This window comes from Hevea brasiliensis, chromosome 12 (assembly GCF_030052815.1).
Source record: "Hevea brasiliensis isolate MT/VB/25A 57/8 chromosome 12, ASM3005281v1, whole genome shotgun sequence".
In the NCBI taxonomy this organism is placed as follows: Eukaryota; Viridiplantae; Streptophyta; class Magnoliopsida; order Malpighiales; family Euphorbiaceae; genus Hevea; species Hevea brasiliensis.
In genome coordinates, this window is record NC_079504.1 from 20386070 (window position 1) to 20402638 (window position 16569).

General features: G+C 38.0%; 1 protein-coding gene across 1 annotated transcript in view; it reads right to left on the reverse strand.

Annotated features, from left to right (window-relative positions):
• The window catches only part of LOC110649521 (serpin-Z2B), a 40431-nt gene extending 26307 nt beyond the window's left edge, over positions 1-14124 (reverse strand). Inside the window, 2 exon segments of the mRNA XM_058130528.1 lie at positions 13222-13805; positions 14083-14124. Of these exon segments, the coding sequence (XP_057986511.1) occupies positions 13222-13781 (560 nt within the window). The 5' untranslated portion in view covers positions 13782-13805; positions 14083-14124.
• Between the last annotated feature and the right edge of the window lie 2445 nt (positions 14125-16569).

Consider the following 16569-nt stretch of genomic DNA (forward strand, 5'->3'; position numbering starts at 1 on the left):
AGTCCAAAGGGGTAAAGGATCGGGTAGAGCAGAAACGGCTGACATTGCACAGAAGATTGTTTCTGAGACAGTTGAAAAGCCCGAAGTCAGGGTGGCACCACAAGTATATGCTATGGAAGCTCAGGAAGAGCCAAACCCAGACACTGATGAGGCGATACAAGGAAGTGAAGAAACAAGGAAGTAGCAACTCCCCGATTACTTAAGTCAGGTAAATTTCGAGGACGAAATTTAAATTAGAGGGGAAGAGTTATAACACCCTCCCGGTAGCAACTCCGTACATTCTACTGTTTCGGTGACTGGTGTCGGTCCGGACAGCTAGAACATCCGGAAAAATATTTAAATCAAAGTGAGGGACCATAATTAACTCAAATATTAATAAGAAAAATTTAGGAAAAATTTTAGAAATAAAATACAACCAAGTTAAACGAGCCGGTGCCCAAGCGATGGGTAACCAGAGGTAAGTTGCGGTTCTCGCAACGAGGAGCCCTAGACCCGGAAAAAAATTCATAAAATAATTTTTGGGACTCCAGAGAAGGGTCATTGAGGTTCCTATGGCATTAGAATGCCAAGAAAATATTTAGAAAAATTTTTCAATCGGTACAGCCAATTTTGACCCGTTAAGCCAAACGGAGGGCATTTTGGTCATTTCGCCTTCAGAGACGATTTTTGGCCGACTTGTCCAGTTGAGTAAATAATTATTATGATATAAAATATGAATAAATATTGCTAAAAATTGAATTGAAAATGAGTAGTGATGAAAAGAAAAGAAAAATGAAATAAAAAGTAAATTATGACATCATATGATGTCATCCAACACTCTCCAACCAATCACTATTTAACAAGCAAATTAAAAGAGATTAAAATGACATAAAAAATGAGGTAAAAATAGAACAATTCCAGCAGCCCTTCTTCTTATTCACGCACCAAAGAGAGAAACAAGAGGAAAACCACCATTAAAGCTCCAAATGAGCTTGATTCCATAGCCAACTACACCAAAACCTCACCCTCTCTTCACAAAAAATTTTCCTTATCACTAGAGCTAAATTTGGGCAGCCATTAGAAGAGAAGAAAGTGAAAGAAAGTGAAGTCAAGCTTGGGAAAATTCTGCCCTACAAGAGGTTAGTGCCTATTATGCATACATCTTTCTCTTTCCATGATTAGAGACCTAAAATAAGCAAGAATTTGTGAATTAAATGAATGGAATTTATGTGTATGTATACAATGAATTTTGGCAGCCCTAGGGAGGAACAAGATTAAGTGTTTTTGATGGACTTAGAGTGGACTAAAGATGATGTTTAAGGTATATATATATATATGTATGATGAATTGGTGTGCTAACTAAGGTAATTGGTGTAATCCTTGAAAATGAGCTAGGGTTTGGGAGTGAAACTTGGATTTAGCTTAGGAAATTGTTAGAGAACATTTTAATGGTCAATTAGTGACCATTTTAGGTAAGTTGACCATAATTTGGACTGAAATGTAGCATGGCAAAGTGAATGAGTATGCTGCCTTGTGAGTGCAGCAGGGTGACTGAAATTTCAGTCCACTTGGACTGTCATATCTTGGGCTGTGTTGGTCCAATTGGTGTTTGGACAATTGGACATGAAACTAGGCTTGTAATGGCACATTTTTGCTGAAGAAAACATGCCCAAAAGACCAAAGAAAGAGGACCAAAAGTTAGCCCCATTCCGGATACCCTGCAACCAGCACCTGCAGAAATGACCAAATGAACAGTAACTGTTCATTTGGCCATAACTCACTGTAGATATGGTCAATTGACCTGAAAGTTTTACAGAAACAAGATAGGATATAGACAAACAACTTTCATGAAGAACATCACCCCAAATTATGCCATTAACCCATTCAAATTATTGGGCAAAGTTGAGTTATCAAACCTGCAACTCTGCAGATTTTCATTTGAGCAGTAATGTTTGGAGGACTATAACTCTCTCTAGAAAACTTGGATTTAGGCGATTCTTGAACCGATGGAAACCTAAGGCATGGTAGAACATTTCATATGAAGAAAGTTAGACCAAATTATGAACTTAACTTGATCAAACTACTAACCAAAGTTGGACCAAAATCTGCCAAAACCCAAAATTGCAGCATGAACAGTACACGTGAACAGTAAACTTATTTTGGCCATAACTTGAGCTACAAAACTCCAAATGGAGTGATTCAAAAAAAGAAATTCAACTAGACAAAATAAGGAATAACTTTCATGTTTACCATTTCCTCAAATTCCCACTGTAACAGTGCTTAATGGAATAGTAAAGTTAAGCTTCAAAAACTGAAAATTTTGTTTCCCTTGGTTTAAGCCTAGAAATGGTAATGGTGATCACTTCCAACAAGTTTTAAATGAAAAATGTGGTATGTTTGAAGTGCCAAAGCCAATGTACCTACTTTCTATGCAAAAGTCAACTTTTTGTTTAACTAATGAAGTGAATAGTGACACCAAAACTTGAAATTCAAAAATGTGAAACTTAAAAATGCAAAATGCCCTAGTAGGCCTAATGTGATTGGTTTGGATAGTTTGGCATGCTAATAGGGTATTGTTTTAGCAGTACTGCGAAAGGCTTTATGCCTGTGTTCATGGCTTTATGCCTGTGTTCATGGCTTTATGCCCGTATTCATGGCTTTTATGCCCGTATTCATGGCTTTTATGCCCGATTATGTGATATCATGGTTTTTTTAGCCATACTGACTGCATACATGGTTGGCGCTCAAGGTCCGTGGTATGACGCCCGGCACCGCGGTGTTCGATGCCAACGACCGTTATCCATCCGATCGTCCAAAGATATAGGTTACTTGGGCATGGAAAAGTATAACTGTGATTGAACTGATTATTAAAGAAAATACGAAAATTAAGTATCAGTAATGATTACAAAAATACAAAGAAGCTCAAGATCATGAAGAAAATAATTAACGAAATGCATGAAGAAGTTAATATCATAAAACATGATTAGCCCTCGACTAAACAATAAGTTAGTAATTATTCATCTCTTATGAACACAATAGCAAGGAAATTATTATTTTTATTTGCATATTATATTTTCTTGTATTATTGGCACCACTAAGCTTTATGCTTAGCGCGTCGCTTTTGCAATGTGTAGGTACTGAAGATTTGGACAGAGGGCCCAGTAGACCACAGATTCGGTAAGGCAGTTCACAGTTCTGCATAGTGTCCGTGTCACCTCACCATCCACAGTGCATTGGTAGGACACTAGGTCCCATTTTGTATTTTGAGGTTTTTGTAAATTTTGTAATTAAACTCTTATTTTGTCATGTGTATTTGAAATAAATGTAATATAATTTTGTATTAATATAAGTACTTGTAAATTGTGATTATAAATCACATGTGAGAATTTATTTATGATTTGAGTCTAATGATGATGTGAAATGAATGAATGACAAATAGAGGAATTGTTAAGAAAATTGTGTTTGTGAAAGGAAAAGTGAATACATAACTGTGACTTGTACATGATTAACAAATGAGATGAATGATTGAGAAATGAATGTGAACTGAAAAATATTGAGATTTTGATAAATGAAGTTGAGATGAATGAATAAGAATATAGGAAGTGTTTTTCACAGGTTCCGAAGAACGGTTTTCTCCATTTTTAGCCGGTACTTTGCCGGATTTTCTATAAAATTTTCGGAACCTCAAATAAATTATAATTTCAAAAAAAGGCTTAAATAAATTATATTTCATAAATTATATTCATAAATATGACAAAAAAAATTGATTAAGGTAAAATTAGAGTGTGCCGATACACCGTGTGACATTGCTTACTCGGATGTACTGTACACGGGTAAAGGGGTGTCACAGTTCAAGCATGCTCATGCATCACTTATATGTATATATCTATGTAGTTAAATACTAGGCACGTTTTATATTGCATTCTTAATTGATGAATTGCCATGGGTGTTGTTTGTGGTAATTTGGAGCAGTGTGCGTGTGATATGGTACTGGATATGGACAGGACGGGTAGACACGGCTTGAGATCTTCGCTGGGACCAGGTCCTTCAGGGGAGACACGGCTTGAGTTCTTCACTGGGACCCCGTATTTGGTTTATTAAGCGAAAGTTCGGCTTGAGATCTTCGCTAGCAGAGGTTGGATTAAGAGGGCTGTATAGGGGATCAGCTCCCATTTATGTATTGTTTGACAATGTTGGGTGTGTGAGTGCTCCAAATTGCCTTTTGATGTGATTTGTATGAAATTTATGACGGTGTTGCATTTCACTTCACAGGTTGCATTAGTTTTAGATAGCTATAGAGATTATGGTTAAAATTGATATTTTACTCTCTGAGTCAAACACTCACTCCTATTCATCTATTTTTTCAGGCTACATGAGATTTCTTGTTGAGTTCTAACCTGCCTCTGTCCCTCGCAGGTCGTCTATTAATGTTTGTAATGTTTGTATAATTCTGTTAACTCCCGGAATTCTGCATGTGTTAGAAATATTTATTTGATTTGGGTCTGTAATATATTTGTCATGTTGGACCTGTAAACTTATTAAAAGCATGTATGTTGGACTGGATGAGTCGAGCTCCCATTTATTCTTATTGACGTTTGATTATGAGGAGGGTGAGCTGAGCTCCCCAATTTATTATATATTGTGTTTACAGGTCCGGCGAGTCAAAAACTCTCTTTTAAATGGTCCATTTTATGGTCAGACTCTGTTCAGTTGAATTCTTGAAATTGGGCCCAAATGGGCCTTAGAGTTGGGCTGAGGAATAGTTAGGCTTACTATGGGCCTTAGGAGCTTTAGGCTGGCCCAGGTCCTAATGCCAGTTCGGCCCATAGGTTGGATCGTGACAAATGTGGTATCAGAGCTTAGGCTCCAGATTCATAATTTTTTGTCTAAATTATTGGGAAGAGTCTAATAGGAGTCACATGCGAAAAATAGGGTCCACATTTGTCTTGCATTGTCATCTTTGCTTCTAGTTTCTGCTTTATATAATTGTGTGTAAATATGAGTCTATAGAGTTGTGTAACATACTGTTTTGAAATTTTGTGGGCTAATGCTACTGAATTTCAAGAAAATGCGTAGAAGCAGGAGAGCTGCCACTGCTCCAGAACCAGATGTGCCTGACGAGGTGTCGGTACAGGATGAGGTGCCTGCCCTAAGGAGGCGGGGTAGGAGGCCTAGAGCTGCTCAAGTAGAAAAGCAGTTGCCACCAGTTCAGGATCAATCTTTTATGGCCTCGGGTCCCATGGACCCAATGGCAGCTACTCTAGCTAGTTTGCAGAGAACCATCGATATGATGGCACAGTATATGGTCCACCCTCTCCAACAGTAGCAGTCCACCGCACCAAGAGGAGAACCTTATAAACAAATAATTAATTTTAAGAAGTTGGTGCCGGGTACTTATGATGTGTCAAATGATGCTTATCAGTTTTTGGATTCCTGCAGACAGGCAAGGACAGAGTTGTAGTTGACTGATAGGAGACTTATAGAGTGTGTGCAGCATGTCATGGGGCCTATGCCTAGACAATGGATGAATGACTACATATTACCTAGGATGGAAGGTTTGTCATGGACCCAGTTTGTGGAACTGTTTATCAACAGGTTTGTGCCAGAAAGTTTCAGAGATCAAAAGCAGTAGGCCTTTGAGGCCTTAAGGCAGAATGGCAGGTCTGTACATGAATATGCTACAGAATTTCTAAAACTGAGCAGATATGCCCCTACAACAGTGGCTACAGAAAGTATAAAGGTGAAAAGGTTCCTAAAGGGGCTGGACAGGAGGTATGCAAACATGGCCATGATGTTTGATCAGTCTTTTGATATGGTAGTTGATCGAGCCCGACATATTGAGATTAGCTATACAGGAGATGACAGTGGAAGGGCAAAGAAAAATAGAGCAGAGTGTTCTTCATGTGTTCCCCACATGGGTACTACGGATAGTGGAGGCCAAAGTAATTACAGAGGAAGAAGTAAGAATAAGAAGATTGGTTTTAGATACAAATCTCGAGGATTGCACCAGTGCGGATCCAAAGCGGTGGTCACGATTCTTGATACAGGTCTGTGCAGTTCAGATCCTCCCTTGCACCTTGCACACAGTGTGGAAGAGGACATTCAGGACCTTGTATGATGGGTTCAGGAGTATGTTTCAGGTGTGGCCAACAAGGTCACTTTGCTAGAGAATGCCCCGTGTTCAGCGAGCCACAGATGGGGTCACAAGGTTCTATTGCAAATGTTCCTTGTCAGATGTATCCTGGTGCTTCCAGCATGGCAGGCAGTCAGTTTAGTGGCCAACAGGGCTGAGGACAAGGAGGACGTGGATTTGGAGGTAGATCAGGAGGTAGAAGTCAGTATCAGGGTTCTGCAACGCAGGGTAGGGGTCAAGCATGGGTTTTCACCCTAACCCACCAGGATGCTCAGGCTTCCAATGCAGTTGTGGCAGGTATTCTTCTAGTCTGTTCCTATGAGGCTTGTGTTTTGATAGATCCGGGTGCTACGCATTCATTTGTCTCCCCAGTGTTTGCCATGAGATTAGGTAAGAATCCTACAACTTTAGAATGCCCTTTGTCTGTAGCTACCCTACTTAGTGACAACATAGATGTAGATATGCTTTTTCAGGGTAGCCCAGTAGTAGTGGATGGAAAGATCCTCCCAGCAGACTTGGTTCCTCTACCAGTAATGGATTTCAATGTAATTTTGGGAATGGATTGGTTGGCAACTCATTATGCCACATTAGACTGCAGGAACAAAAAGGTGTATTTTCACATACCTAGTGTGGAAGAGTTTGGCTTTTATGGTGACAAGAGCGTGGCTCCATATAATTTGGTGTCAGCAATTAGTGCTAGAAAAATGTTGAGGCGTGGATGTCAAGGGTATTTGGCATTGGTGAGAGATATATCTGTAGAAGGTGTCAACATGGAAAATGTTCCTGTTGTCAGAGAATTCATAGATGTCTTCCCTGAGGAGCTTCCAAGTTGCCACCAGGAAGGGAAATAGAGTTCTGCATTGATGTTGTGTTGGGTACAAACCCCATATCAATGCCGCCTTATAGGATGGCACCAGCAGAATTGAAAGAGCTGAAGGAGCAACTACAGGAGCTTTTGGACAAGGGTTTCATACGTCCTAGCACTTTTCCTTGGGGCGCTCCTGTTCTATTTGTGAGAAAGAAAGATGGGTCATTGAGGTTGTGTATTGATTATAGACAGCTGAACAAGGTGACTATGAAGAACAAATATCCACTTCATTGGATCGATGATCTATTTGATTAGCTCCAAGGGGCTAGATTCTTTTCCAAAATAGACCTACGGTCAGGCTACCATCAGCTGAGAATTAGGGATGAGGATGTGTCCAAAACAGCATTCAGGACAAGATATGGTCATTATGAGTTCTTGGTGATGTCTTTTAGACTCACTAATACACCAGCAGCCTTTATGGACTTAATGAACAGGGTGTTCAGGCCATTCCTGGACCGTTTTGTCATCGTATTATAGATAACATTTTGGTATACTCTCAGACCAAGGAAGAACAAGTGTGGTATTTGAGGATGGTGTTGCAGACTTTGAGGGAGCACTAGTTATATGCCAAATTTTCAAAATGTGAATTTTGGCTAGAAAGCATCTCATTCTTGGGACACGTGGTTTCTAGTGAAGGCATTCAAGTGGATCCCAAGAAAATTGAGGCTGTAACTGATTGGCTTAGGCCTACAATAGTCACTGAGGTGCGAAGTTTTCTGGGCCTAGCTGGCTACTATAGGCGTTTTGTGCAGGATTTTTCCAGGATATCAGCTCCCTTAACTAAGTTGACTCAGAAGAATGTTCCATTCATTTGGACAGATGATTGTAAGGAGAGTTTTCAAAAGCTTAAGGAGTGTCTAACCACCGCCCCTGTGTTGACATTACCGATGAGTGGTGAAGGATATACCATGTACTATGATGCCTCCAGAGTTGGCTTAGGGTGTGTTTTGATGCAGAATGGAAAAGTAGTGGCTTATGCTTCAAGGCAGCTAAAGAGGCATGAGCAGAACTACCCCACCCATGATTTGGAAATGGCGGCTGTAGTCTTTGCACTAAAGATCTGGAGACACTACCTGTATGGTGAAGTGTGCGAGATATACACCGACCATAAGAGTTTGAAGTACATCTTCCAACAGAGGGATTTAAATTTGAGACAGAGGAGATGGATGGAGCTTCTAAAGGACTATAATTGTACCATCTAGTACCACCCTGGGAAGGCCAATATAGTAGCAGATGCTTTGAGCAGAAAATCTTCTGGCAGTTTAGCACACATATCAACGGAGAAGAGACCGTTGATTCAGGAAGTACATGAGTTGATGGATCAAGGTTTGATCTTAGATCTTTCAGATGAGGGCGTATTGTTAGCCCATTTTTCAGTGAGACCAGACCTACGAGATAGAGTCAGAGTTTCCCAGTACAGAGACCAACAATTGATGAAGATCATAGAAAGAGTACAATAGGGTGAAGGTGGTGAGTTTGGATTTGCCAATGATGGCGCCCTTATGCAAGGTTCCAGGATATGTGTGCCCGACGTGGACAACCTCATAAATGAAATCATGCGAGAGGCACACTATACACTGTACAATGTCCACCCAGGCTCCACCAAGATGTACCATGATGTGAAAGATAGTTATTGGTGGAATAGCATGAAGAGAGACATAGCAGACTTTGTGTCTAAGTACTTGACTTATCAGAAGGTGAAGTTTGAACACCAGAGGCCATCAAGGAAGCTGCAAGAGCTCCCTATCCTAGAATGAAAGTGGGAAATGATTACTAAGGATTTTGTGACTGGGTTGCCTCATACCATGCTGGGATATGATTTGATATGGGTAATTGTAGACCGTCTGACTAAATCAGCTCATTTCTTGCCTGTGAAGACTACATATTCTGTTGCATAGTACGCCCAGCTCTATATTCGAGAAATAGTCAGATTGCATAGAGTTCCTACTTCCATAATATCTGACAGAGGGCCTCAATTCACTTCTCAGTTTTGGAGGAAGTTGCAGGAGGCACTTGGCACACAGTTGAACTTTAGTACCGCTTTCCACCCTTAGACAGATGGGCAGTCATAAAGGACAATCCAAACACTGTAAGACATGCTCCGCATGTGTGTTTTGGATTTTGGAGGTCAATGGGATGATCAGCTATCCTTGTTGGAGTTTGCTTATAACAACAGTTATCATTCTAGCATAGGGATGGCACCCTGTGAGGCATTATATGGCAAAAAGTGTAAGTCTCCTCTGTGTTGGACGGAAATGGGAGAAGCGAGTGCATGATATAGACCTAGTGCAGTACACTTCAGAGATAGTCCCTTTATTCAGGGAACGATTGAAAATAGCTTTCAGTAGGCAGAAGAGTTATGCAGATCCTAGACGGAGGGATGTAGAGTTTGCAGTAGGTGATTACATATTCCTGAAGGTTTCTCCGATGAAGGGAGTCATGAGATTTGGAAAGAAGGGCAAGTTGGCACCTTGATATATTGGACCTTTTGAGGTTATTGATAGAGTTGGAGCAGTTGCCTATCGGTTGGAGTTACCATCCAACCTTTCTCACATTCATCCTATATTCCACATCTCCATGCTCAGGAAATACATTCCTGATCCTTCTTATGTGCTACAGCAGGATATAGTAGAGCTGAAGGAAGATTTGACATTTGAGGAGCAACTTATAGCCATAGGGGACTATCAAGTGAGGCAGCTAAGATCAAAACAGATCCCCATGGTTAAGGTTTTGTGGAGGAGCCAATCAGTGGAAGAGTGTAACTGGGAGTCAGAGCGGGACATGCGTAACAAGTACCCTTATCTATTCAATGTGTAATTATGTTCTTTATTCTGCCTTGTATAAAATTCGAGGACAAATTTTTTGTAAAGGGAGAAGAATGTAACACCCCAAATTTTTAAATTTATTATTTTGTGAGTAAATATTAATATTTTATTTTATTTAAATTTTAGAAAATTATTTAAAATTTTCGAATTTTAGAAATCAGGTTCGATTTTTCGAAAATATAAAACTTTGATGATTTTTAAAAATTAATTTAAAGACCACGTGGCAAAACTAAAAATATATTTGGACTCTACGAATTTTTCTGAGTTTTCTAGAATTTTTTCAGAATTTTTGGGCCTCATTTTCGGTCCCAAGGTAGAGTAAAAATTCAAAATTTTGTATCCTGAATCGGACCGATCGAATCGAACCGGATCGGATCGGACCGATCGAATCGAACCGGACTTCTTCCTTTTTCTTTCTTCCTCGCACGTTCCCGTCCCTCTTTCTCTCTCTCTCGTTTTCTCTCTACTCCATCTTCCCCACGCCGCGCCGCCGTCACCCCAGCCTCCCCACCTTGCTAGCGCACCGCCACAACCCTTCCCCGCCGCCGGCTGACACTCTAGGCGGACGGAAACGACGCGTGAAGCTCCCCCTGTGCGCACGCGTCGTTTCAGCTTCCCGGCAAAAATCCAGCTGATCCGGCCACCGTTTGGGCCGGGTCTTGTGTCGAAACTCATCTACACCTCGAGAGCGGTTTGTCCAATTTTCGTCCGAGAAGTTTTAGTCCATTTTGACTTTTGGGCTAGATTTCTCGCAAACCGTGAAACCCACGAGAAAACCAAGAGTACCAGAGCACTCCACTCGTCGAGAGCTTCGCGGCAATATAAATTTCAAAATTTTTCGACATCGTTTTTCGGTGGGTCCCACGAAACTTCGTAGTAATTTTTTGAGTACTAAATGAGTTTAGAAAATTCCGTAAAAATTTTGTACTAGCCCCCGTATTGTGGGCTTCGTGTAGGTACTTTTAATTCACGGAAATTCAACGGTTGCCCGAGTCCGTAAATTTCCGGCCAGACAGACAGGCTACCAAAAAAGTCTTGGAATTGAGTCTAGATTTTGGCTACCCCACCATTGTCAGATGTCTTGAGCGCGTTCCCTTGGTCGGAATCAGCATAAGTAAGCCCGAACCTTGCTTTTTCTTAATTGTCTAGTGCTTGAATTGGATTAAAAATCCATAAATTATTCGTGGTAGCTCAAAAAATTATGATTCTTTTTGCATTAGCTTAGTAATATTGCTAAGGACCGCGGGACAAAGTTTTAGAATTTTTAGAGCTTATTTGGGTAGTTTTTGCAAAAAGGGTCAAGTATAAGGACTAAACTGTAATTTTACATATTGTGATTGATGACTGTTTGGATGGGCCCAAGAGGGGCTGTGTGATGTGATTGAGTTGTGGGTGTATGGTTTGTGGATATAGAAGTGCGTTTTTAAGCCTTTTTGCAGGTTGGGTAGGTCCTAGGTATAGGGGAGACTCTGCTAGATTTTCGGCACGACTTAGGACATCATTGGTCTTTTCTCAATTTGTATTGAGTAAAATGTATTAAATAATTATAATAAAATTATCAGGTGAGCCGGGACAGCCTTCCTCCTCTACCCAACCGCCACAGTGACTGCGATTAAGTCTGTAAGTAAAATATTAATTTTAATTGTAATTTCGATATTACTATATGTTCAAACATGCTCATGCATCACTTATATGTATATATCTATGTAGTTAAAAACTAGGCACGTTTTATATTGCATTCTTAATTGATGAATTACCATGGGTGTTATTTGTGGTAATTTGGAGTAGTATGCGTGCGTTGGCGTGCGTGTGATATGGTACTGGATATGGACAGGACGGATAGACATGGCTTGAGATCTTCGCTGGGACCAGGTCCTTCGGGGTAGACACAGCTTGAGTTCTTCGCTGGGAACCCGTATTTGGTTTATTAAGCGAAAGTCCAGCTTGAGATCTTCGCTGGCAAAGGTTGGATTAAGAGAGTTGTATAGGGGATCAGCCCCCATATATGTATTGTTTGACAGTGTTGGGTGTGTGAGTGCTCCAAATTGCCTTTTGATGTGTTTTGTATGAAATTTATGATGGTGTTGCATTTCACTTCACATGGTGCATTAGTTTTAGATAGCTATAGAGATTATGGTTAAAATTGATATTTTACTCTTTGAGTCGAATGCTCACTCCTGTTCATATATTTTTCCAAGCTACATGAGATTTCTTGTTGAGTTCTAACCTGCCTCTCTCCCTTGCAGGTCATCTATTAATGTCTATAATGTTTGTATAATTCTGTTAACTCCTAGAATTCTGTATGTGTTAGAAATATTTATTTGATTTAGGTCTGTAATATATTTGCCATATTGGACCTGTAAACTTATTAAAAGCATGTATGTTAGACTGGATGAAGAAGTCGAGCTCCCATTTATTTTTATTGACATTTGATTATGAGGAGGGGTGAGCTGAGCTCTCCAATTTATTATATATTGTGTTTACAGGTTGGGCGAGTCAAAAACTCCCCTTTAAATGGTTCATTTTATGGTCGGATTTTGTCCGGTTGAATTCTTAAAATTGAGCCCAAATGGGCCTTAAAGTTGGGTTGAGGAATAGTTAAGCCTACTACGGGCCTCAGAAGCTTTAGGCTGGCTCAGGTCCTAGTGCCGGTCCGACCTATAGGTTGGGTGGGTCGTGACATTTTATACTAGTTTATAGATGATGAATAGATAATTCTAGAGAAGATATTTCTTTTCGTGCCATTAAAAAAGCGAATCTAGAAGTGAGAGTGAGATATATAAAAAGAAAGTGAGAGAGAGAGCTTGAGAGATATAGTGAGAGAGAGAAGACATGTTGGAATAAGAGAAGGAGATATTAGTAATTAATTAATAGAAAAATCTCATGAAAGTAACTAAATAGGTAATTAATTAGGGTCGCACAAAAAGAGATGAAGATATTAGCAATTAATTATTACTCTCTCTGTTCATTTTTATTTATTATATTTGGATTTTGAACGGTGATTAAAGAAATTATTGAATAGCCTTATTTTATGAAAGCATATTAGTAATTAACTAAATTATTTTTTATTTCATCTAATTACTCCTTATATAAATAATTATTATATTTAGTATAGATAAAGAGTATTGAAAAAAATAATTAATACTCCTTGATTTTTTAAATGTAAAAGATAATTTTAGATAAAAGAAAAACTTAAATGTGACAACAGATAAAAATAGACGCAATGGAATAATACAGAAACCATGTAAGTAATTAATTAGATAATTAATTAAAAAGGTAGAATAGTCTTTTCTGTCCATTAATTTTAAGGTTACCCATATTGATTCACTTTTTATCCAAATTCTTGATCCCAAAGCATTCCGTGCTAATAAAGAAAAGGGACACTAGGTCGACCTATAACTGGTGATAATAGTAACCTGGTGAATTTGGGATAAAAAGTGAATTATCCCAAAGATCCTGCATTTCCATTAGCAGAAGAAAAGGGACACTAGGTCGATTCATCCGTGCTTGAAAATAAGGATGATGGTCCTGTGACTCTGTTACCAAATCCAACACTGCCAAATGGTGGAGAGCGATGAAACGAAAACCCAAACACAGATGGGTTATTTTGCAGTTCATTGCTTCTCCTGGAAGATCCTTCTTCTGTGGTTGTCTGGGAAGTCTGGGAATAATTGAGATAACCAGTGTTTTCAGGTTCAAGAAATTCCTCACTGGTTGTTACAAGAGTCATCATTTGTGAAGATTGAGCATTTAGGTCGCCAATGCTTTCGGATTCAAGAAAGCATAGCAACTGCTCCAAAATACGTCCCGTGGAGCCAGAAGCCACCAAATTCAACACAGCATGTAGAGAGAGTGGAGACAATGCCAAATTATTTTTGCAGCCATTCTTGATTTCCTTAAGAATCACATGCCTAGCCAATCGCATCCCAAACTCCATCCTATTGCACTTCTCCATAGGAATTGCGTCAATCACCATATATAGGACTTGGATCGCTTCCCACTGGAATTATGTCAACGATTAAATTTCATAGTTAGCGTTCATCACCATAGGAAATATAATACATAGAGAAACAACAACAAGAACTTAAAAATTAAAGAAAATATTATTTTCTACCATTCTATCTATTTTTCTGAGTCGGGTTTTTATCTAATGCACATTATCTTAATACACAACTGAATTAATTCATGAAAAGCAATACAAAAACTGAAAAAAAAAAAAAAAATTCTTGTCAACCAAACAAAGTATGCGAGTATTATGAAGATAAAGAGAAGAATACCTTGTTGAACAAATCTTGAGAGAGATTAGATGTAGTTGGAATGGAAATTAAGAGGCAGAGATAGATGTTGAAGGTAAAAAGGTCATTTATAATTGGGTTTCTTTTACTAACCGAGTAGCTTACAAGTGAAGCGAAAAAACGCGGGGAGGTACCGGACGTGAAGTTGGCGTAGAAATGGCGCTAATTTACTTCAAATTCAAATGCCTTCATGAGTAGGCCTGGCCTTGCCACATGGATTTGAGCCCAGAGCTATTCCGTTCGATTTCAAGGGCCTGTAAACGAAGTGAAGTGATTCTGTTCTGGTTATTTATTATTATTATTATTATTATTATTATTATTTTCTCAAATGTTATGGTTATGCAATTATAGAATAAATAGGAATCTCATTCAATTAAAATCAACATTTAAATACAAATCTTAATCAATATAGGAAATAATCATTTTTCCGTTTAAAAATTGGCAATCATTCCAAATTTATTTATAAACATAAACCTAGTAAGCAATTCAGTATTCTCCCAGTCGTCAAGTCTTCAGGAAAATAAACAGCATTATTCAACCTAGTTTCTATTTCATTACAAAATTATTTGTTTTATTATTATTATTATTATTATTATTATTATTATTATTATTATCCGGTTGGAATGAGTACATAGTGATTTATTAATGTATCATATGGTATAATATTATATTGGATGATATAATTTTTCTTTTTAACATGTTTGAAAAGATAGTATGATGTAGAATGATTTAATAATCTCTTATTTGGTTAGATAGTGTGGTATGATAAAATAATATCAAGATTATTAAAAATACCCTTTTTACTATTTTAAATATATAAATGGTTTAAAAATATTTATTTAAATAAAATATTAATTTATAATATTATTATAATAATAATTAAAGATACATTATTTTTTTAATTAATCACTAAATATACCTTATAAATATATAATATTGAAAACAATATAATTAGAATTTTATATATTGTGTAGGGATAAAATGAAAAAACAAAAATTTTAAGAACAATCTTTTCAAACATGTAAAGTAATTATAATTATACTATACAGTATAAAACTATCCCAAATCATGATTTAAACATAGTGTAATTGACAATTTTTAACAGCTCCTACAAGTCCAAAGGAGGAGGGAATTACTAGCAAGATCAAGATGGAGTTTGGCATGAGAATGGCTAGGCGTGTGATTCTCAAGGAAATCAAGAATGGCTGCAAAAAGAATTTGATATTGTCTCCACCATCACTGCAAACTATGCTGAATTTGGAGGCTTCAGGTTCCACAGGACGTTGTTTGGAACAGTTGCTAATAGCTATTGCAACCATGAGTGAAAACGTCATCCAACTCCCTCATCCATCATAGGTATTTATCCACACAATTATACATACATATAGTTTATAAATTACCTCCACTTTAATAAATCTTCCAATCTAGCTAAATATTATGGTCCTATACAGGCAGGGGTCTAAAATTCAAATTTAACATTACAAAATACGAAAATAATAGCAAGTAGACCGGCAAAGAAGAAGGCAGGTTAAACATAAGAAAAACTCTCCTATAACATGGAAAAAGTAAGGTGAATAGGAGTGAGCGTTCGACTCATAGAGTAAGAAATTGATTTTACATACAATTTCTATAACTATCTAATTCTAATGCATCCTTATAAATGAAATACATCATATTCATACAAGCCATATAGATCAGGTCAAATCACATCAAAGACAATCTGGAGCACTCACATACCAGTGTCAAATTCATACTCACACATACATATATATATGGGGAATTGATCCCCTTACACAGCTCTCTTAGTTTCAACCTCTGCCAGCGAGATCAACTCAAAGCTGTGCCTACCTCTACTTATCCATAATAAGGATCGGGTCTCAGTGAGTCAAGCTCCAGCTACGTCTACCCTTCCTACCTATATCTATATACACCACATACATAACAACTCACACACACAGCTCCAGATTGTCATAACACAACAACCAAGGCAATATTATCAAATATAAATGCAAAATAGGGCATGCCTAATATTTAATTGCATACATATATGTATAAGTGATGTATGAGTATGCCTGAAATATAATAATATTGAAATTTATAAATAAAATCAATATCTACTCATTGGTTAACCGGTGACTACTGTAGTGGTTGGATGGAGGAAGATGACTGACCCTAATCACCTATACAATTATTCCATATTTTCATTAGTACTAGCTCAAAACAGGACTTTAAAATTTATGCCGAAAATTCGACAGAATTTTTCCTATACCCAGGACCTACCCAACTTGCAAAATGGCTCAAATAACACTTCTAAATCATACACCTCAATCCATATCCCCTCAAAATCATATGGCCCCTTCTGGGCCCTCCAAAATAGGCAAAAATTATATAATTATACATAAAATAATTATTTAAAAATTTAGGATGTTATAATTACATTTATAGTAATGACATCTATGATATATAAAA